The following is a 22,344-nucleotide window of genomic DNA, read 5'->3' on the forward strand; positions in this document are numbered from 1 at the left end:
TTTTTGCATCTGTGTTCATGAGGCATGTTTGTCTTTGGTCTTCTTTTCTGTGCTATCTCTATCTGGTTTTGGTATCAGTGTAATACAGGCATAAAAGAGTTGGGAAGCCTTCTATTTTCTGTAAGAATTTGTACAGAATTGATCTAATTTCTTCCTTAAATGTTTGATATAATTCATCAGTGAAGCTATCTGCTCCTGGAGTTCACTTTTGGTGATGATTTTAACTAGTAATTTGAATTCTTTTAGAGAACTCTTCAGCTTATCTGTTTTTCTGGTGTGAGCTCTGACAGTTCATGTCTAAGGAATTTGTCCATTTCATCTAAGTTATCAAATGTTGACATAAAGTTGTTCATAATTTCCCATGTTACCCTTTTAATGTCTAGAGAATCTACTGATGTCCTCTTTTTCATTCCCTATGTTGGTGATTTATATCTTCTTTTCCTCCTGGTCATTCTGCCTGAGGTTGATCTATTTGAGAACAATGTATATATCATGAGTTCTAAAAATTCTAGTATAGTTGAGAATTTAAGGATTTTTTTTTTTAAGAGAAAACTTTTTGTTTAAAAATATTTTTTCTTATTATTATTCGGGGAAGGAATCAGAATGGCCCTTGGTAACTGACACACATTTTATTTACTTATGAAAATATTTATTTATTTAGACTGTGCTGAGTCTTAGTTGCGGAATGCAGGATACAGTTCTCTGACCAAGGATTGAACCCATGCCTTCCAGCATTGGGAGCACAGAGTTTTAACCACTGGACCACCAGGGAAGTCCCAAGACACATGTTTTAATTCAAGCTGCACCCCTCACCAGCTGTGTGACTTCAGGGGGCTGAAAGACTAGTCAACCCCTCGGGTTGCCCCTCTTCACAGCGGAAAGCCCAGCTCAGTGGGAAGCACGGACTGAGCTTGGGACTGGTGATCTTGATTAATCAGGAGAGTTAGTACTTCCTCCCCCTTCCTGCCCTTTTCAGAGTCTGTCCTGCGCCTCCCGGTCTCTCTTCCCGTCGCCTGAGTCCTTAGACTGTGGCGGATCATGTATCACTGCGTCATTGTCTGCTTTCGCTTTCCATAGCTCTTCTTTAATGTGAGCTAGAAGCGTGTGTGTGTGTGTCTGTGTGTGTGTTTCAAAGCCTTTGAAAGAAGGGAAAGAAGGTCAGGAACCCGTGTTGAAGTGTTAACTCAGGTTAGAGACTAGGGTTTTCCTCCTGGTATTGTCACCAGTCAGCTGGTTCAGCTTTATGATCATGAACTTGGTAGGTCTGTGTCCTGGGCCCCTAGTGTGGCAGGCAGTCTGTCATTAAGCGCGGATTACCTAGCCTTGTGTTGACCCATGTCCACTGATGGGAGTGGGGCACGCCTCACCACGGTTCATTTTCTTTCTGTGCATCTTGGTCAGAAAGTTCTTCCTGGAGAGCGTGGGAACCTCTGTCCCTTCGTTACCACTTCTGCAGTCCAGGGCTGCCACCACCTCTGTTTCTTGACCACCCAAAGCAGGGATCAGCTGCCTCTCAATCTTCTCTTCAGGGTAAACCTCTCTGGTTCCTTTCTGGTTTCTCCTGTGTTGTGTTTTGTTTGTAACCGTTTGTAACCCTGTCAGTGGGCCTTTAGTGCAGGTCCACTCTGGGAAGGCCCCGTAGGCTCTGGCCCATCCCATTCCCTTTTCTCGGAAAGAGAGGCATAGGATCTGTTTTGCAGGCTTGCTGTGTGAACGTGCCCAGTGAATGGTGGCATGCCCTGCTGGGGATGGGGCGGTTCTGATGGCCCTCTGGGGGTTCTCATCACACCAACACCCCTTATTCCCGATCAGGCACTAGAGGCAGAAGCCGACCTCGGAGCAGGTCTGCCCAGACCTTGAGTAAACCAGGGCAAGCCCTGCAGCTCTGTGCTTCTCTTTTCCGTATTTGTATTTACAGTCAGTGAAGGCAAAGGTGGTCAGGAGGGTGTCGACTTAAAGATGCACATGAGAGCTGTGAGATAAGTTTTATTTGGGGCAAAATGAGGACTGCAGCCTGGGAGACAGCGCCTCAGTTCTGAGAAACTGCTCCAGAGAGATGGGGGTGGTGGGGAAGGACAGTATGCATATGATTTTGGTAAAGGGGAAATACATGCAATCAGGCACAGATTTTTCCAGAAGGTTTCTGCTCATCTCGTGAAGCTTTCTGCTAGCCATGAGGAGCAGTCATCACCATGAAGGATTTTCATGCTTTTCTAGGTATAAGAATTGGGCTCATGAAATCAGCTCCTGAAAATATCTATCTGGAGACCTGTCCTGCCAGTTTTTCTCCTGAGCACAGATGCCTCGTTTCTGCTCTCCACCCTGAGCTCCCTTCAGGGGGTGTTGAAGGTCAGCAGCTGCAGTAGCCCGTGATTTAATCCCCGTAGGGGTAGATGACAAGTGCCGATTTGTAGTTGAGGGGGTGAGCCATATGAACTTGGCTTAGAGAAGCCCAGCCCTTCCTCCTGGGTCTCTTCTTCACATCTCATGTCAGATGTGTAGGGGATTCCCCCACCAAACACGGCAACTGGGTGCCCTGCAATTTAACTCCATGTTGATACTGTCTACCTGGAGATAGAGTCAGATCCCGTAGGGTAAGGGCAGATCCTGAGGATCCCGAGCCCAGGAGTTTCTGTCCCTGTAGACTTAGGGTCGCCCTCCCAGCGCGTGGCTGTGCTCACCAACCTGAAGCTCCCTGAGCACCGTGCTTCTGAAATTTGAAGGAGGCCTCCTCCTGTAGGGATGATCAGTTATTCACTCAGTTTCCAGCCCCTCTCCCCTCTCTGGAGACGGTGTTGGGGGCAGGGACTGAAAATTCCAAGCTTATCCCCTGGAGAAGGAAGTGGCAACCCGCTCCAGTATTCTTGCCTGGAGAATCCGGTGGACAGAGGAGCCTGGTGGGCTACAGTCCATGAGGTCTCAAAGAGTTGGACACAACTGAGCAACTAAATAACAACAACAAATTCATGGCTTGGTCTTCCTGGTAACCGGCCCCCACGCAGGATTCCACTCACAGTTACATTGGAACAGAAGATGCTCCTGGTGCTTGTATCACTTTAAGAAATTCCAAGAGTTTTAGGATAGAAACTCTGTGCCAGGAACAGGGGGCAGAGGCCACTGTATGTATGTATATGTATTTTTTCTATTATCTCACAGCACCCGTATGAAGTCTCTTGTACCCATAAATTGCCCTTGCTAACTTTTAGTAGTGTTAACTAAGTTGTACCCTCAGAATGCCCCAGAGTTCATTGCCAAGGGCTCAGGGGATCTGTGGGTTCACACTGCTTTGGGTTCAGGCCAGGTGGCTGAGGCCCCAGAGAGACCGATAGAAGAAACAAGTGCACGTGGCTGTCTACCACTGGCTGCAGTTCCGGGGGTCAGCGGCCTTGGGACTTTGTCAGCTCCGTTTATGCTGAGTGATGCTAGCTCGCTCTTCTGCCTACTTCTCGCCAAGTCATGCTTTCACAGATCCAGCTTCTCTGGCTGCCTTCCTCTTTCGTGTCCTTGCATCAGACACAGTGCCCGTCACATGTCTCCACATCCCACCCATAAGCCCTGTTAATCGGGGGAAAAGTCATCAGCCAGGGCGTTTGGGCATCTGCGGGGAATGTGGACCTGCATGAGTTCTAGCCTAGGGTGCCTTGGTCATGGCTCCACGTCTGCACTGATCCTGTGGGTGCAACCACTATTTGGGGTTACCACCCTGCCACCTGGTTCTAACCGTGCCACACCCTCACCCTGTCATCACTGCCACTCAGAGCTCAAAGGCTTAGGCACGTAGAACACTCCTTCACGTGCTGGTCTTAAATCTCCTTTTAAAGGCCAGCCTCTTACTCAACCACCCTTATACTCACATACAAATGCATCTTGTCCTACCACTTGAGTCACACTAGATTCTGTAACTACTGCTCTTTTATCCTTTGTATCAGTGGTTACAAGTGAGTAACTACTGCTTTATCAGGAGGCACATGCTTCCTCCAGCTGGAACTTTTCCCTCCTTTACCTGACTGGTGGACCCTGGTCATTGTTCATACCCCAGCTCAGAGCTTGGTCCCAGGGCGACCCATCTTTGACTGTTTGGACCATCTTCCCTTCTTCCTCAGAGCTCCGTTTTCCCCTACGTGTGGCCCCTCTGTGGTTTGAAACCACTGGAATATGCCTACAGTGTCAGAAATGGGTTGGCACCCTCCATCCCCCACCAGCGTGGTGACAGAGGAGGCCTGACAAAAGAGAGGACTTAAATAAGATTTAGAGTGTTATGATACCCAAAATGCTCAGGATCCAATTAAAAAAAAATCACTCACCATCCTAAGAACTAGGAAAAATCTCAAGTTGAATGAGAAAAAGCAGTCATACAAAAGATAAAGAAGAGCCGGACAGACAGCTTAGAACTGAAAAATACCATAGCAAAAAGAAAAGACCAAAATTCCATGGATGGCACCATGGCGGAACTGGCAGAGGAAACCACCAGTGAACTTAGAAGAGTGGAAATTACCCAGTCTGAGAGAAGCCAGAGTGATAAAACTGAGCATAGCCTCTCGGACTTGGGGACACCAAAACACACTTAGGTCATCTTAGCCCCACTCAGGGAAGGGAAAGAGGGTGGGGCCGAGAAAGAACTTGGAGACAACATAGCTGAAAAGTTCCCAGGCCTGCAGATTCAAGAAGCTGAGTGAATGGCAGACAGGATGAACCCAGAGAAAGCCTCACCGGCCTTGTGTGGGTTTAAAAGGACACTCTAGCCAGAGGGGAGTGTGTTCCATTGCTCTTTTGAGCAGTGGTCTCAGCAGGCTGTGCTGGGGAGGCCCTGACTTATCGCTCAGGCTCTGGAGGATTAGCTGTTAGGCAAGAGCAGGCTTGGTTTCCCTGAGGATTCTCTCTCTCTTATCTTGAAGAACCTTGGCAGAGGTTTGTGACCCTGAGCAGCCTCTCCCCCCGCTGCAGCGGGGTGGTGGGTGGAGGGGTGGTCCTGGGCTCCCTGGAGGCAACAGTGCCTGCTTGCCTGGGTGATGTGCACAGCGAAGGGGTCGCGTAAACCACTCGCTGGCTTCCTTCCTTCCTTCCTTCCTCTTGCTGCATTCATGCCAACTCACTGTGATGTCAGCGCCAGCTCAGTTGATCAGTTACTGACGAGAAGTTACGTACGGTGAGAGCAAAGCTGCCAATACTTTCTGGAGGACGATCTGAGACATCAGGTGTTGTCAACAGCTGGATGGAGAAAGAGCCCTTCTCTTTTGACCACGTTTGTCCCTGCAAAAGCTGACTTAGCTCTTGCCACATCCTTGGCCCTGGGTGGCCAGCGGTTTGTTCACCCTGCTCTGCAGGCTGTTGGGCTGCCCCGGGGACTGCTGCTCAGTCACCTCCGACGCTCTGCGACCCCGCAGACTGTAGCCCTCCAGGCTCATCTGTCCATGGGTTTCTCCAGGCAAGAATACTGGAGTGGGTTGCCATTTCCTACTCCAGGGGATCTTCCCAACCCAGGGATCGAACCCACATCTCTTACATCTTTTACATTGGCAGGTGGGTTCTTTACCACTAGCACCACCTGGGAAGCCTTGGCATTGCTGCCCTTGACCGTCAGCATCAGTGGGAATTGGCTCACTGGTGCAATCAAAAGGAGGAATAGCACCTATCTATCTATGCCCGTTTCCATATGTACACTGTCTTAATGATAAAAGTGAAAACTTAGGTACAGACCTACCTAATATATAATAAAAGATTGAATCAGACCTGCTCTGTTTGAGGTGGGGGAGACTTACTTGGCTGGTCTTTGATGAACCCCGTTTTTTTCTGTGTCTAATTTTTACATGTATAAACATGAAAGCTTCCTTCCTGCCCATAAGGGATTTGCCTAGCTGGCGACAGGCCTGTGGCAAGAGCCTGGTCTGGTTAAGAACTTCCTCTATTTTCTCACAGCCTTTTTATTTTCTTCTGTTGCTGACAGATGTTGCTTTTGGCCCCATGAGCTCTGTACCGTTTGGTTTTCCTGCTTCCCACTAAGTGCAAAAGAATCAATGATGGAAAGGTAGCATGCACAGGGCTCCCAGCGTCTCCCCGAGGGCCTGTGGGGACGTCAGACTGTCCATGGTCAGCCCCCCACACTTGGAATGGAGAACACCTGCCAGGCAGGATGGTCAGATCTCTTCCACCTGAACGTTTCACATGCAGAGCAGAGTGGTTTTGTGCAGCGGGGTCTCGATTCCCTGACCTTGCTGAGGTGCCTTGGGGCGTCATTGCTGGTGCCCAGAGGTGCTCAGAGAGACTTCACGTCTGTGCCCCCGAGCGCAGCTTGGGGTGTTTCTCAGTACCAGTGTGAGGTCCAGTGTGAGGTCGTCTGCATTCCTTTTGACACTCTGTGTCTTTGCAAAGCTGGGATTTTGGAAGTTGTTGGGATCCAGCTACTCCTAAATGGAACTCTTTAGTATGTCTATTGTTCTAGGGATACCATTTACTCAGATGCCAGGGGCCTAACCAGCCGAGGAAGTCTGGGGACCTGTGTCCTGAAGGATCACTGCATGGGCATGCTCCCAGCCCCTAAGTTCTTTTCAGTCTGCCGTCTTCATGTCAGTGGTTTATGCAATTGATACATGCTGTGTGTTTTGGTGAATTCATTGACCTTTTTCATTCCATGAGAAGTTTTTTCCAGCCCTAGATGATGTGCTATGGCACCCCATTCCAGTACTCTTGCCTGGAGAATCCCATGGACGGAGGAGCCTGGTGGGCTGCAGTCCATGGGGTTGCTGGGAGTCAGGCACGACTGAGCGACTTCACTTTCACGCCTTGGAGAAGGAAATGGCAACCCACTCCGGTATTCTTGCCTGGAGAATCCCAGGGATGGTGGAGCCTGGTGGGCTGCCATTTATGGGGTCGCACAGAGTCGGACACGACTGAAGCGACTTAGCAGCAGCAGCAGCAGATGACGTGCCAAGCACTGTGCCGGGAAAGGGTGACACCCCCCGCCCCCCCCCCCCCCCAGAAATGACGGTTGAGCCAAGGACTGAGGACTGAGTGGGGAGCAGGGAGAAGGAGAGCATCCCAGGCCCTGGTCAGGGCCCTGGGGGCAGGGACGCAGGCTGGAGAGAAGGGCAGGTGGGTTTGTGTACACCTCAGTGGGACGATGGTGGTTAACAGTTTGTTCTCGGCTTCAGCCCCCCAGGCACGTCGCTCTGATCCTAGTTGGGAAGCATGAGGTGAAGGGTTTTCCTGACTTCCTCCTTGCCAGCCTGCCAGCCCTTCCTTCTCACCACAAGCCAGATACCCAGATGTCTTGGGGGGACTGTTCGTCTCTTGGGAACTGGGGACAGAACAGAGAGAAATGTGTCCACTCCGTCCCCTCGCTTGGGTGAGTGGCGAGCAAACCTCACCCCCCTGGAGCCTCCCGCCCTCCGGTGGAAATCAGATGGTCTCCAGGGTCCTTTCCTCCACCCTCTGCAGCTCTGGTCTGTCTGACATTTTACATCTCAGAGTCAGAGCTGTGGAGACCCCAGGTCTGAGTGCTGTGGTCGACTTGCGCGCGTGGCAAGAAGCAGTCATTTAGTTTTGTGAGTGTCAGTGACCCCTCGGTAAAGTAAGGGGGCCAGGCGGCCTGAGTCAGAAAGGCGGTGGGACAGGAAGCTGGCAGTCGTTGCCGGGGGCTCTCCTGGGTCAGCACGTCAGCCCTGACGGGACCCCCAGGCGGGCTCCGAAACCATAAGGCCAGGTCCCCTCCACAGCAGAAGTCTCGGGGGCACACCAGACACCACTGCCAGGTCGGGTGGAAAGGCGTGACTAACCCTGAGTAAACATTCATTGTGTTTATAAGTCAGTTCTTTAAACAGGACTTCTGGGTACTCGAGTTAAGACTGTCTTTTCACAACAGATATCAAAAAGGGTGAGCTGAGGTGATCTCAGGAACTCAGCCCCTGAGACTAGCACCTCGGATTAGTGACCAAGCTGAGAAGCAGGCTGGAGGGCCGCCCTGAGGGGCCTGCTCCCAGCCCTCAGCTGACCCGGGGCCCCCCGCCCCCCCCACCATGGTTCCCGGAAGCAGTGACAGCTGATGGAAGTCATGTGTGAAGTAATCGCCCACTGCCCTCCTCCTGAGCTGTGACTCAGGCGTTTCTGACTGAGCCTGGAGCCATGGTTGTGCTGAGAGCACGCCACTGGCTAGGAGCAGTGATTGCGAAAGGGCGCAGGGAGATTGCAGAGCCGGCCCGGCCTTGGTGACAAGAGGCAGAAATGCGCCGCGTGAGTGTCTGGGCCTCTGCTGACTCACCTGTACACACCTGCGAGGTTTCAGTGGTGGAAGGACCAGTCGAGCCCTTCTGCAGGAGACTAAATAGGTTGGTGTGGGGGGAGTCCCCAAGAACACCATCTGGGAAGTTAGTCAGTGGTGTGTGTGTGTGGGGGTTCCCCAAGACCACCGTCTGGCTCGGTGATTCAGCAGGACTCACAGGACCTGGCAGAGCTGCTTTACTCCAGTCATGGTTGACTGTGGCCGCGGGAGACAGACCGAAAGCGCAGAGGAAGACTCGAGACGACAGTCTAGTAGGAACTGGCAGAAGCTTCTAGGTGTTCTCTGCCCGTGGGCAGACTCTCCACTGGGAGTCACACGACGTGCTCCGCCGGTAGCCACGTGTGGCCATGTGTTTCAAGTGCTGCCAGCCGGCGAGGCCCCCTTGAGCCTTGGCGTCCAGTATTCTTACTGAGAATCAGTCTCGAAGGCCTGGGGCTCCCCCATGTCTGAGCTCACCTCTTGAATCTCCAGCACCCCAGAGGTCCTAGCAGTACGATGTGACTCAGAGCCCCAGGTGTTCCCCTAAACCGCACCATTAACATAAACCGTCTGGGTGACCCAAGGTCTCAGGTATGCGAAGACATTCTTATCAGGCAGCACATTCCAGGGGCTCAGAGGTTGTTTCCTTGGAGCTCTCCAAGGGCAGGTCCCTGAAGACCTGTGGAGCGTGCCAGATTCGGGGCATCCCAGTCCTGGTTCCAGCCTGTGCCCTGGTGCACCTGGGGCTAAGCAGGCACCACGCGGGTTGCATGCTTGCTCAGTTCTCGTCCCAGCTACAGCTCCGGCCCCAGGGCTCCGCCTGTTGCTTGTAGCCCTTGGGGTGTGCAGCCCAGACCGAAGTCTTCAGGGGGCTCCCCAGCAGGCCCCAGGCGGCCCCGGCTGACATCTGTCGTTCTTTCTCTCGACAGATTCCTGATGAACATGGCAGACTCCAACATGGATGCCGGCACCACCGTGTCTGAGACGGTGGCTGAAGAAGTGTCCCTTTTCAGCACGACGGACATGATCCTGTTTTCTCTCATCGTGGGTGTCATGACATACTGGTTCCTCTTCAGGAAGAAAAAAGAAGAAGTCCCCGAGTTCACCAAGATTCAGACCACGTAAGTGACAACGCTCAGGGTCCCCCGCAGAGCATGTCTCTGCCATCCTCCCAGCGGTGCTCAGGCAGGAGCGAGCCGGCTGAGAGGGCAGGGGCCCCTTGAGCATCTTGGGTTTTGCCTGGTTGGTGGGCTCTGCTTCTGGTCTAGCTTCACAAGCCCTTCTGTGTACGTTGCACCGCACGTTGGTCAAGGTCCTTTGATGCCTGTCTCGTATTCAGGCGTCACAGGAACCAGTCAGAGCAGAAGTCACCGCGCGCCGACAGGTAACCTGATGCTCTGGACATACCAGGTCCTTAGCACAAGGCAGCCAGTTAACATCTCACTTCAGGCCCCCAATCGTGCCCTTCGAAAACACACGGGCTTACCGAGGCACCATCCTCAGAGCCAGGGCGCAAGGTAACCGGTCCTTTTGGGATTCCCTTGCATCCTTTTCACTGTCGACAAGGAGAGACTTGCAGTTTGATGCTGCCTTAGCATGTCCTTATCGCCTAACAGCTGCTCATTTCTCTTTTTATTTTATTTTCTAAAATTTATTTAATTGGAGGATGATTTCCCTTCTCTTTTTAAATGAAGAGAGGAGCCTGGAGCTTAGCGTTTGGTTGCGGTCGGAGCGGGTGGTGGTGACAGCATGGGGGAAAGCTGCTTTTTTCTCCCCGACCCTCAGTGCTCAGACTGAACGCGTCTCTGACCAGGCAGTCCTCCAGCTCTCTGGACCCCAGCTGGGTGTGACGCTGTCTCCTGAGTTAGCATCAGCTCCCCAGGTTACAGGCTCAGCCCCACAGGAGCGCCCCCCACCCCCTCAGTCCAGGTGCCAGCAACCACCTGGGTCAGAAGTTCCTATAACCCCCTGCTTGGGTTTGATTAATTTGCTAGAGGGGTTCACGGAACTCAGGAAGACATCATTCTCACTAGATCACCCGCTTAGTGTTATTTAGCAAGAATAAAAGAAATCAGAAACAGCCAGATGGAAGAGGTGCAGCGCAGGGTGTGGGGGAGGGGCGCGGGGCTCCCCTGCCCCTCTGGGCTGCCACCTGCCCAGCCCCTCCATGTCGTCAGCAGCTCCAGGACGCTCCAAACCCCATCCTTTTGGGTTTTTGTGGAGGTTTCGTTGTGTGTGCATAATTGATCAAATCATTGACTGTTGGGCATTAATGCAGCCTCCAGGCCCGCTCCCCTCCCTGGAGGTCAGTAACCCTAAACGCAGCGAGCCCACCCTCACGGGGCTCTTGTGGGTGGCGTCTGTGGCATCAGCCCGCTCCAGCCCTGCTACTCGGCGGCTGCTTAAGTGTTTGTGTCCCAGAGTGTGTGTACCGAGCACTGAGCTGGACGCCACAGGTACACAAGTTTGGCCTTTATGTTGAAGAAGCTAAGAAGTCAGGACGTGGAAATGTACTTTAAAAAGTGGTTCCTGAAACACTTTCAGCTCAGCAGGGTCGGTGGCCTTATCACTTACGATGGAGGGAGAGGTGAGCAGGCGGGAGACACAGGCTCTGGGGGTCTCTACTGAGGCATCCCCTCTCGGAAAGGCCAGAAAGTTGTGCTGTAGGAAGGGGGCCATGTTCCCAGACTTCAAGTGCTTTGCCAGCAGAAGGCCAGAGTTGGGCGGGGAGGCCTGGCAGGCGCGCAGAGGCCAGCCTGTGCCCCTGCAGCTGGACAGGTACATTCCTGGTGTGGCAGAGTATTCTTGGTGAAAAGGTATGGCACTCAAGAGGACCAGTGCCCAGGTCCCAGTTTAAAGGGGCCCTGCGTCTGCTCATCTGTAAGATGCAGGCGTGTCCCCACCCCTGCCCCCGAGGGACGCTGTGCCACGAGAGAGCCTGGAGCCTCCATTCTCCCATTACGGGGTCCCTGGGCTCACTAGATGGACTTGAAACAGAACTCCTAGACCTCACAGATTTGTAGACTCAAATAGTTTCTCTTTGCCAGAGTGCTGAAACTCTATTTCCCTCTTCATAATCCTAAAATTTTCACCCTACATGTTTCAGTCCCCTTCTCGTCCCTCAAGGTATCACGCTGAATACCTTGTGGCCAGGGTCCTACGTGTGCACTGTAAGGAGAAACTGTCATAGAGCAGTGGTTAGGGTCTGGGCCTTGACGGTGGTTATGAAGGTTTGAGTCCTGACCCCACCCCACCCTGTATTAGTCTTGTGACATTTGCCCTCGCTTAATCTTTTGAAGTTTGTGTCTTCAATTATAAATTGGAGATAACCGTAGAACTGACCTCATATGGCTGTAAAAATTAACCGACATACTCTGTCATAGAGCTCTTTTTCCAGCTCCTGGTGCTTGACGAGCCCTCATCATTAATACCATCTCCAGTCTTACAGGAACCTTCCAGAACACCATCATTACCCTGTCTTGCAGAGAAGGAAGCTGAGGTGCTAGCGATCGAGTGTGCTCAAGGTCACCTAACTTAACAAGAAGCAGAGCTGTTTTTTTTTTTAAACCCAAATCTACAGATTCCACAGCGCCCATTTTTCCCCGCTTTGCCAGGCTGCCTTCTGTCTCTTAGGACGTGGTTAATATCCCAATTTAAAGGTGAGAGAACTGAGACTCAGAGAGGTCACATCGCTGATGCACCCGGGCCACGAGGCTGGCCTCCTGCTGTGAATACCTCCGTGGTGTCCCTACCCTCTTGTGCTTCCAGTGAACGCAGATGTTTCCAGCCCCAGCTCGGTGCCTCCCTCACCCACCAGGCCCGCAGAGAGCCAGTGGTGTGGGGACTGTCCGCAGCCCACGGCTGGATCAGGAGTTCTCACTGATTCCCAGTGCCTTCCAGTTGGTCTTTTAAGGCCTTTTCAGGCCGTCACCACCTGGGATAGTGAGTCCAGACCTTTGGGATGTTTTATAAAATCCAAGCTAGTGGGAGCGGCTGTGTCTGACAGCAAGCACAGGATGCGTGTCCACAGCCCCCTGACCCTGGACTTCGGGGTGCAGGCAATCCCCAAGGAGACCCCATGGCCGCAGGTGAATCTCCCAGGCATGCTGGCCTCCGGGCGGCCCTCACCACAAGGCTGGATTGGGCTTCAGAACCTCAGGAGCCCAGGGAGGGCTTCGAGGAAAGGTCAATTCTAGAAGGCCTCCGTGGTATTTTTCATAAGCTCTTTATTGAACTGCATAACATGCAGACATAAAAGTACACAGATCTTAAGCACATGGTTTGATCATTTGTCACAAAAGGGACATAATCATGTGAGAAACTTCCCCCACCAGTCTCGCCCCCAGGTCGCCTGCTCTCCTGACTTCTCGCTGACAAGTGTCAGCTGTGTCCCAGGATGTGTAGCATTTCGCCATTTTTCCCGAGGTTTCTCCATGTCATGTGTAGTGATAGTTCTCTCGTTATTATCATTACATGGCATTCAGCTGTGGGAGTAAACCATGACTTATTCACTTCCGTCATGAGGGCACTTTAGATTGCTTCAAGCCTAGGGCATTGTTACCAGCGGTCCTGCAGGGAACACCTGTATAAGTGGACACAGTTCCCATGTGGACGTAGCTCTGTTGGGTGTGTAGTGGACGTGGACGTGGGGTCAGAAGGAAGGCTCGTGTGTACCTCTGTTAGATACAGCCAGTTTTCCAGCCTGTGAGTACCAGCTTCCAGTCCTGCCCCCAGCATGCAGGGGTTCAGTTGCTGCCCATCCTCACCAAAACCAATACTTTCGTCAATTAAAAAATTTTAGCCTTTCTAGGGAATTCCCTGGCGGTCCAGTTTTTAGGACCTGTTGTTTTCCCTATCAGCGCCTGGGTTTGATCCCTGGTCAGCAAACTAAGGGGTTTCTGGTTTCTCCTGCAATGCAGGAGATCCAAGTTTGATCCCTGGGTCAGGAAGGTCCCCTAGAGGAGGAAGTGGTAGCCCACTCCAGTATTGTTGCACGGAGAATCCCATGGACAGAGGAGCCTGGTGGGCTGCAGTCCACGGGGTCGCAGAGAGTGGGACACGACTGAGCAGCTAAACCACCACCACCACCACTGCAGCGAACTAAGACCCCACAAGCTGCATAGTACAGGCAAAAAACAATTTTTTAATTAAAAAGAAAAACAATAAAATTTTAGCCATTCTAATGGGCATGTAGTGGTACCTGTTTTAATCACGTTTCAGTGATTTTTCATGTTTACTGGCCACTGAGGTATCTTTTGTGAAGGTCATTCAAGACTTTGCCCATTTTTTTCTTGTCAGGTTATTGACCTTCATTTGTCACAGTTCTTCATGTATTCTGGATCCGAGTCCTTTGTTGGATATTTACGTATTGTCAGTATCTTTTTGTAATTTGCCTTTTAAACTCTCTTAATAGTATCTATCTTTTTGTGATCAGAAGTTCTTAAACTCGTCCAATTTGTGAACTTTTGGTTGGCCTTCACATTTATGGTTAATGCTCTGGTGTCCAGTTTAAGAAACTTTATCTTATGGTCATGGAGCTTGTCTTTTGTATTTTCTTCTGAAAGCGTCACTCTTGTAGTTTTTATCTTAGATCTGCCATCCAGCTGAAATTGATTGGGTATCCGCAAATTGTCAGGGCCCTTTGAGATTCATTTTTTCCTTTACGGATATCCATGTATTCAGTCCAGCACCATGTATTACAATAAAAAAGGTCATCCTTTTCTCACTGCATTAAAGCATCATCACTGTGGCTATAAATCAGGGGACCAGATAGATGGGGGTTGACTTCTAGACTCCTTGTTCCGTTGATCTGTTTTCTGTCCTCTCCCCAGTACCACACTGTACTGTTTTCTATGATTTTATAGTAACTGTTGACTTGGCATCTGGTAGTCCAAGTCCTCCAGCTTTGTTCTTTTAAGATTCTGTTGGCTTTTGGGGGCCCTTGGCATTTCCAAATAACTTTTTTTTTTTTTTTTTAACTGGGCCAAAGCTCAGCTTGTGGGATCTTGGTTCCCCAACCAGGGATCAGACCCTGACCCCAGCAATGAAAGTGCAGAGTCCTAACCATTGGACTTGTAGGGACTTGCCTCCATGTAACTTTCAGAGTCAGTTTGTCAATGTCTACCAGAACAAATGAAACAAAAAAACCCTGCTGGGATTGGATCAAATCTCTCAATTAATTGGCCTCTTCCAGTATTGAGCCTGAGCCTTCTAATCCGAGAACCTGGTTTTACCCCCCTGGGGAGATGTTTTGAACAGTTTACAATAGCAATTAAAGACTTGTAATAGAGAGCAGTTACAAGGCATCCTCATAGTAATAAACCCTCTTTCATCTCTACTCCCTCTCACTCCTCCCCCTTTGCTCAGCTTGTACCTCTGGGCAGAGCACTTGGGGCCAGGGCAACTCCCAATGGGGGGGACCCCAGGGTGGGGTCTGGAGCTCTGTGCCTGCATGCACTTTGCTCGCACATATAATACAGCCTCCTTCCTGTTGGGTGGGAATTTGTTCCTTTCCTCCTCCCATGGTGCAGAGGTAGTGTCCCATTCCTGTCCTGTCCTCTTTCTGGGTCTCCAGCTCAGCCCTGTCGGAGTGAAGATGCTTGGAGAAAGGCCGTTGACTTAGTAAATGCTAAAATCTGCATGTGTGTCTGCCTCTCCAGCAAACTGGCTCACAGGCTGGGTGTGCCTTACATTTTTTTTTTTAAATTTACAACATTGAAAGCCCTAGCAATTTCACTTAAAACTTACTTCTACATAGACTTTTTTGAAAAACAGGGGAAAAAAAAGCAGCCCAGAGGACCCAGCCACGCTGTGAGCCCACCGTGACCATGGCCAGCAGGGGCTGGGGCTGAGCAGGGCCACCCATGTCAAGGGGGTCCACACGGCAGCCTGCACCCCCAACCAACCCCGGCCGTGCTCCCCTCGGCTCTGCTCACAGCCCTGGGAAGCCCTCACCCCCGCAGCCTGCTCCTCTTGTGGCGCCTAAGAGTGCTTTCAGGAGAAACAAAGCTGCTTCTTAACCAAACGTTACAAGCAAACACCGAAGCATGGAGGGGAACCCATGCCCCCGTCACCCAGTTTCAGCAGCTCTCCGCTCCTGGCCATTCACCACTCTTGCCAGATTATCTTAAAGCTGGCATATGATTTCATCATTAATCCTGTAACTCGTATCAATTATGAATAAAGAAATCACATGATTTCATAGGAAATTAGAAATATCTCCTGTGAAACTATACGGAAACCTGAACGAGGAGAATATTTCAGTTCTGTCACATTCGAGGACTTCCCCTTTCTGAACCTAACACACCACCTCCCTCCAACCCCTTCAAGTCCACATTGAGTATCATTGGATACTCGGCCAGCATTGCTCATTGTTCCCTGAGTGACTGAGCCATTTTTTTTAAACCCTTTTTTTTTTTTTTAAAGATTCAGGATCTAAAACCATACATCACAATTGATTACTCAATCTTTCAGTCTGTCTTTCAGAGGTGTCAGGTCTACATGCAGTAAAACTCTCCTTTTTTTTTTTTTTTAAATATATTTCATTTATTTTATTTGGTTGCATTGAGTCTTAGTTACAGCATGTGGGATCTAGTTCCCTGACCAGGGATGGAACCCAGGCCCCCTCCATTGGGAGCACAGAGTCTTAGCCACTGGACCACCTGGGAAATCCCCCAAATTCTCCTTTTTAAAAAAAAAATTATTTTGAATTGGAGGATAATTGCTTTGCAGTATCATGCTGGTTTCTGCCATGCACATTCCCCTTTTTAAAGTGCACAGTTTGATGAGTCCTGACAGATGTGTGCAGTTGTGTAACCAGTGTTATGGTCAAGATAGAGGACATTCCGCACCCCAAGAAGCACCTCCACCCCAGGTCCCTTCACAGTTGGCACTCTCCAGCCCCCACCTCTGGCAACTGCTGATCTTACTTCTGTCCCTGCAGTTTTGCCTTTTCTGGAAAGTCATGCTCATTGGGACTGTGGCCTCTTATGCCTGGTTGCTTCCCCGTCACACGGTGATAGGTCTCTCTCGGTCCAAGGGCTTCATTCCACCCCTGTGACTCCCTCACAGCATTTTTTGTTGAAGAAACCAGATCATTTGCTTCCCCAAGTTTCCCGCGGTCCAGATTTTACTGACTGCATTCCACTGGGGATTGCTTCTGCAAAGCCACAAAGTAGCTCGTTTTCCTCCCTGACCTTTGTTTGACAACTTGCTCTCAGCAGAAAGGCCAGGAGGACCAGGAGTCGAGGCCACCAGCACCATCTCTGACCATTCTCTGTCTCCGAGTGCTGTCATGCCTGCTGACTCTTTGCACACCCAGCTTAGGGCCGCCTTTCCTAGACAGGGGTTCTTGGCTCTGGAAACGCAAACGGGTTTTACAAAGAGCAAAGCACGAGGAAAGGCCATGGAGGGTGGACCGTGCCCGAAGCCACCTGCATCCGTGGGGGACGTGGCGAGGAACGTGGGCTCAGGACGTTCACGCCACGCCTGTGCTCGGAGTTGGGGGTTTTTTGATTCCACCTGACCACGAGGGACCACTCCTGGGATTGGGGAGGTTTCGCCATTCTAGCCAGTGTCCCAAAGCTCAGACGTGACCTGTCTGGGAAAGCGATACAGGGCCGAGTGTCAGTGGACCTTCTGACCTCACTGGGCGTCACCCGGGCTCTCGTGCTGGTGGCTTCATCTCTGGGGGCCAGGCACCAGGGCGCAGGGACACGGGGCATCCTCAGGCCCTCACGGGTAGGTGGGACACACGAGGGTGGTACAGTGGACAAGGCTCAAACAGCCCGAGGCACCACTGGGGGGGATGTCAGCAGGGAGGTGCCCCCCAAGCTGAGTCTGGAGGCTGAGTAGGAAGCCAGGAGAGGGCCGTGTGTGCTGACCCTGGGACTAGAAGAACAGGGCCTGCTCTGGGGAAGGCGCATCCTGGCAGGGCCTGGGTGTAAGTCACCAAGGGAGTCGGGGGTGTTGAAGGGAGCCGAGATAGGAGAGCTGAGGCCGGGGAGGGGCCCGTGAGGCCTTGGCGTTTTATCTGACCCTTATGGGGAGCCGAGGGGAGGGCTGGTGCCAGGGCAGCCCCGAGAGTCATGGTTTGTGTCTGGTCCTGGGACGCAGTTTGGAGAGGATTGGAGGACGGTCATCGGGAGGCATCCTGCTGACCAGGGCCCATGGTGTCCGCCGGGGGGTCCACCAGGGGAACAACACCCCCCCCCCACCCCAAGGCTCAGAGCACCCTCAGTGATGGAGGAATCCCTGGGAAGGGCAGTGAAGTGTTCACGGGGACCGCCGGGGCAGCCGGAGAGATGCAGCCTTGCTCTGCTGGGGGCGGGGGAGCAGACCCAGGGTTCCTCTGAGCTTTCCTGGGCCTGGAGTTACTGCTTCAGCCCCAGGCTTCACTCCCCTCCAAAGTCAAAGCGGGCAGAATCCTTTCCCCATTCCCGGTGGGGGTGGGCGGGGCAATTACCTGAAGCAGAAAAGGAAGTGGACAGGAGCGCTCTGTAAGCAGGGGTCCCCCCCTTTCTTGTCTCTGACCCCTGGCCTCCCACACTGCTGCCTCGCCGCTTTCTGCCTGCAGTGGTTCCCGCTCTGGGCCCAGGCAGTGGAGAAGGCTGCTGTTTCTTGTTTAAGCTCCAGGGAGCCACTTTGTTTTCACCCTAGGCAGCTTTTCCCAACCATTAGCTTTCTGCCATGAGGCTCCAGTGGGTTTGCCGCCTTCCACCACCTGCTCTGCCACCATCGGTGTCACCCAGCACTTGGCCCTTCTCCTGGCCTGCCGCCCTGGGGCCTGAGAACTTGTCGCTGCCCATGAGGCTCTGGAAGGGAGCCACTCGAAAGCAGCTGCCCCACATGTCGCCGGGAGCAAGGGAAAGTCTCAGAAGAAATCAGTTCCGCTTTGCTGAAAATTAAATTTCAGAAACCCTTCTGAGCGTGGCCTGGGACTGGAAAGAGAATGAATCACGCCAGCCCTGGTGGTTCATCTTGGTCCAAGTGACTCAGTGTTCTTGTCCACCCTCCCTCTGGCCAATCCAGTCCCCCCACCACCCCCGCTGTAGTTGACCTCAGAAACCAGAGACACTTCTGCTCCCAGTTTGGGGGTGGGGAGCCTAATTGGAACCGTTTGTGCTCCAGAGTCGTGTGGTCTCAGCCCCGCGCCTGGGCTAGCCGCAGCCTCTCCTGATGGCCGTGTACTTGGGTGCCTTCAAAGGGGGGCTCCCCACGTGGAACCATCTTAGCCCACCCTGCTGGGCGTCCCCTGCACTGCAGTGAGGGGCCAAGATGTGCTAGTTTCACGGACCCTCTACCCCAGGTGACTGGACCCAGGGTCGTAGGCTGTGTCACCCACAGTTCTTTTGTAGGGAGGGAGATGGGAGTCAGATGTAATTTAACAGGATCCCAGGGCAGCCGGCAGCAGGCTCCTTTATGGGGACACATAGCAACCTGCTCCACTGCCTCCCAGGGTCCAGAGGAGCTTTGTTCAGCCTGCACGACTTCATTTTTTTTTTTTCTTAAAGTGGAAAAGGGGGAGGCTGTGGGGAGAAAGGGCTCTGCTATAAACAGTTACCAAGGAGACCCCAGCCGGGGCTGGGGAGGTTTCCTCCTTCCCTTGGTCCATACAGGAGGAGGAGGGGTGTGTGCCAGACGCAGGGGCTCATGGGAGGCTCCAGCCGGGAGTCCCAGTTCCTCCCCGCTGGGCCCGCCAGATGCGGCCGCTCTCCCAGGCTCTGGGATCGGAGGCAGCAGGGGCTCGGCGGGGCTCCCGAGAGGACCAGAGCGTCTGGGAGGATGTGCGGCATCCACGGGCCGGGCTGCCCACCTCCAGCACTGGTAGAGAATGGACGGAGCCCGACCTGCTAGCTGCTGGCCCCCCGCACACGTCCAGGGGCGCAGCATTCTGCCTGACCCCGCAGTCCAGAGCAGCTGGGCATGAGAAGCCATGGGGTGCGCCTACTCAGCTCATCAGGACGAGCCCATCCCGAGGTCAGTTCCGGACAGCGTCCGGGCACCCCCACTGGGGTGTGGAGGGAACTTGCTCCCAGGCAGGGACGTCTGGAGGCATGAAGAGGGCACGGCCTCAAGGGCCCCCAGGGGTTCGCTGGGGCACGGCCACCCTGGACCCCGCAGTCCTGGTTTGCAGGCTGCCTGTCTCTGCTTCCGAAGAAAGTGGTTTAGATCAGAAACCAGGAGGGCTGCAGTCTCCCTACCCACTCCTCGCCCCATGAAAGATCAGGTTCCAAGTGCAAATCCCGGTGCAGAGAGGTCAGGAGAGGGGAGACCAGCTGAGGGTACCCAGGGGTGGCCCTGCTCAGGGCCTGGCAGCCAGGTGTCAGCGGTGGGAGCGTGAAGAGCCTGCCCCGCGTCGAGCAGTGACTGGAGGCACGGACAGGGTGTCCCCCTCCTCCTCGGGTTTCCCGTCCCCCTTGTGGCTCTGTGGGCGTGATCTTTCCCCAGGGGCTGAAGCTGAGGACAGTGCTGGCCTTCAGAAGTGCACGCCTGTGCACTTTTCCTGGGGGTGGGGGCTCCTAGCACCTCGTGCCTGCCCTCTGACACCCCCAGCCAGACCTGCATAGAGGGCCGCTCTCCCCTCCCTGCCGGCCTGGAACAGCCCGCTCCCTGCAGCTGCACGGGGAGCTCCCCCCTCCTTGGCCCTCCTCCCAGAGCTCATCCCTGCCGGCTGCCTGGGCCGCATCCAGGAGCCCCTCAGCTGCTGCGGCTTTCCCTCGCGGGAACCGTTTCCTCCCTGAGACTAGAGCCCAGTTCTTCCTCAGGCTTTTCTTGTCTCTCCGGGCACAGGGCCTGCTCCCTCTGGAGCCTGTGGCCTGCGGACGCCCCATCCATTTGGTCTTCTCACACCTCACCCTGCTGAAATCACAGAGCCACCCAAATACTTTCCTCTTCCCTCTCTATCCCTGAGAGTTAGAGAAGTTCCCAGTGCAGAGCACCCCACCGGGGCGGCTGCAAAGGTGGAGATGCAGGGTTTTCAACCTAGGAGTCCGAGGCCTCGAGAGGCCTGCCTTCTCCGGTCGGGGGCCCGTTTAGTAGAAGAACCAGGCTTTGACCCTGAGCCTCTCTGCTCCTGAGGTGTGGCCCCTCCACTTCCTCCATGATTTTCGGAGCCTGGTGACAGGCCCTGGGAAGGTAGGGGCCACCTCGTGTAGTCTCCTGCCCGCCCGCCCTTGGCTGGCCCGTGTCGCCTGGAGGTGGAGGACGGGCAGCCGGGTGCTCAGTGGGTGGGGGGTGTGCCCCAGTCCCTGTCTTCAGTGAGGACTCAAGTCCACTTAGCTGGAGCTTGTATGGAAGCCTCTGTCCTTTGAGAGGTGAGAGCTTTTCCACTGATGTCAGACCCTGAGGTGGGTGGGGAGCCTCCAAAGGCCTCTGAGGCCACCCCAGCCAAGCTCCTGCCGGGCGAGGACTCAGGACCGAGCACCCAGAGCCGATCAGGCCTCGTGGGCCAAGTGCACTCAGTGCTCCTGCTGACTGCAAAGAGACACACAGGCAGCTCCCCCCAGTTGCGACACCCAGCCCTCGGGTTGAGCAAGAACACCCTGAAGGAAGTGCTTGGATGGAGGCGTGAAGACGCATTGAAGATGGTAACGGACAGTCTCATGTCAGTGGCAGGGAAGGCGCTCTGGAGGGGAGCTTGGGCCTCATGTTTTCGGGATAAGCAGGAGTCCGTGGGAAGAGGGTTAAAGGAAGGGCGCTCTAGGCCACGGCGCCGTGGGTCCAAGGGCGCGGAGGAGCTAGGAGACGGCCAGCTGGTCACTGTGGCCAAGCGTTTAGACGGCGGAGGAGGGTGGATTCTGAATCGGAGGGCCCCATTTCTTTAGTTTGGCTTCTCTGCTGTGGGTCTCTCTTAGGGTGTGTCTGTCAGCCATCCTGACGTCCAGACAGGAGGCAGTGGTGGTGACAGGACCCTAGGGACCGTCACGGAGGGGTGGGCTCGGGAGGGGGCTGGCAGGCGAGGCCAGGACAGATTCTGAAGGGACTTGTGTGCCTCCAGCCTGTGGGTCATGGGAGCCGTGGAAGGTTTTAGAGTGCAGCAGTAGTGTGTTCAGAATCGTATTCGGGAGACTCCTGGTTGTCTTGAGAGGTGAGACAAAGCCAGGGGACCATGGGATGGTGAGGGTCCGGGAAGTGAACTTGACCCCTCATTCTCATGCTCTCATGTACCCACGGGTCAGCCCTGGCCCCTCGAGGTGTTGGATTTGGGTTTACCAGGTCCGGGAGCCTGGGTCCTGCCTCTTCCAGCCCCGGCACCGGACTGGAGGCAGCTAATGGCGTGGGCACCGCGGTGTCTCCCGTACCCATCAGACAATTTTATTTTTCAGGACCTCCTCTGTCAAAGACAGAAGCTTCGTGGAAAAGATGAAGAAGACGGTGAGTTCTCTCTCTCTCTGCTCGGCCCTGGTGGGCAGGTGGGGATGTCCAGCAGAAGGCCAGCTTCGCTGGACGGGAGGAGAGAGGGCGGGTGGGAACCAGACTCAGTTCCCACGTGTGTACATTCCAGTCTAACCAGAGCCTTGAGGCTGCTCTGCCGTTGCCAGGACAGTTTACTCTGCTTGTTCAATGTTTACTTCTTGAACAAACCAAACTGTAGGAACCGACCCTCCCTCTGACTCAGATGCCACCGGTCTCCTTCCTCCCAGACCAGGCTGTGTCCACAAGCAGATGCCCACCTCACGTGGCTCTGGTCCTAGCGCAGCTACAGTTCTCTCTCTTTGTTTTTGTTCATTTAAGTATCAAATTTTATGACATGGTACTTCATTCATGTAGTTAAATCCAAAACACAAATTGTTCAGGTGGAAAGCTCCTCTCCTGTCCCTGTCACCCATCACCGTTCTTAGAACTTCTTTCTGTGCATGTAATGAAAACAAATAGACTTTTAATTTTTATTTTTTAAACACAAAAGGTGGCATATTACATACACTGCTATAGACCTTATTTTTTTTTTCTTACTTAATGATACGTCTTGGAGATTGCCTCAAAGCAATTCAGAGATACCTCCCTCATCCTTTATTATAATTGCATAATGACTCCACTCGTGGCCACAAGTACTATAATTTGCTTTAACACTGCCTTGTTGATGGACATTT

At 53.2% G+C, this 22,344-nt stretch overlaps 1 protein-coding gene across 3 annotated transcripts in view; it reads left to right on the forward strand.

Moving 5' to 3' along the window:
- LOC133063732 (NADPH--cytochrome P450 reductase) overlaps window positions 1–22,344 on the forward strand; it is a 53,027-nt gene that overhangs the window by 19,020 nt on the left and 11,663 nt on the right. For 2 of the 3 annotated variants that reach the window (XM_061153455.1, XM_061153456.1), the window contains exons 2-3: window positions 9,184–9,375; window positions 21,580–21,628. In XM_061153455.1, the coding sequence (XP_061009438.1) occupies window positions 9,191–9,375; window positions 21,580–21,628 (234 nt within the window). In that variant the 5' untranslated portion in view covers window positions 9,184–9,190. Of the gene's footprint in view, window positions 1–9,183; window positions 9,376–18,965; window positions 19,232–21,579; window positions 21,629–22,344 lie in introns of those variants that run through there. The other variant, XM_061153457.1, reaches the window with a different exon arrangement.

This window comes from Dama dama, chromosome 10, assembly GCF_033118175.1.
Source record: "Dama dama isolate Ldn47 chromosome 10, ASM3311817v1, whole genome shotgun sequence".
Lineage (NCBI taxonomy): Eukaryota > Metazoa > Chordata > Mammalia > Artiodactyla > Cervidae > Dama > Dama dama.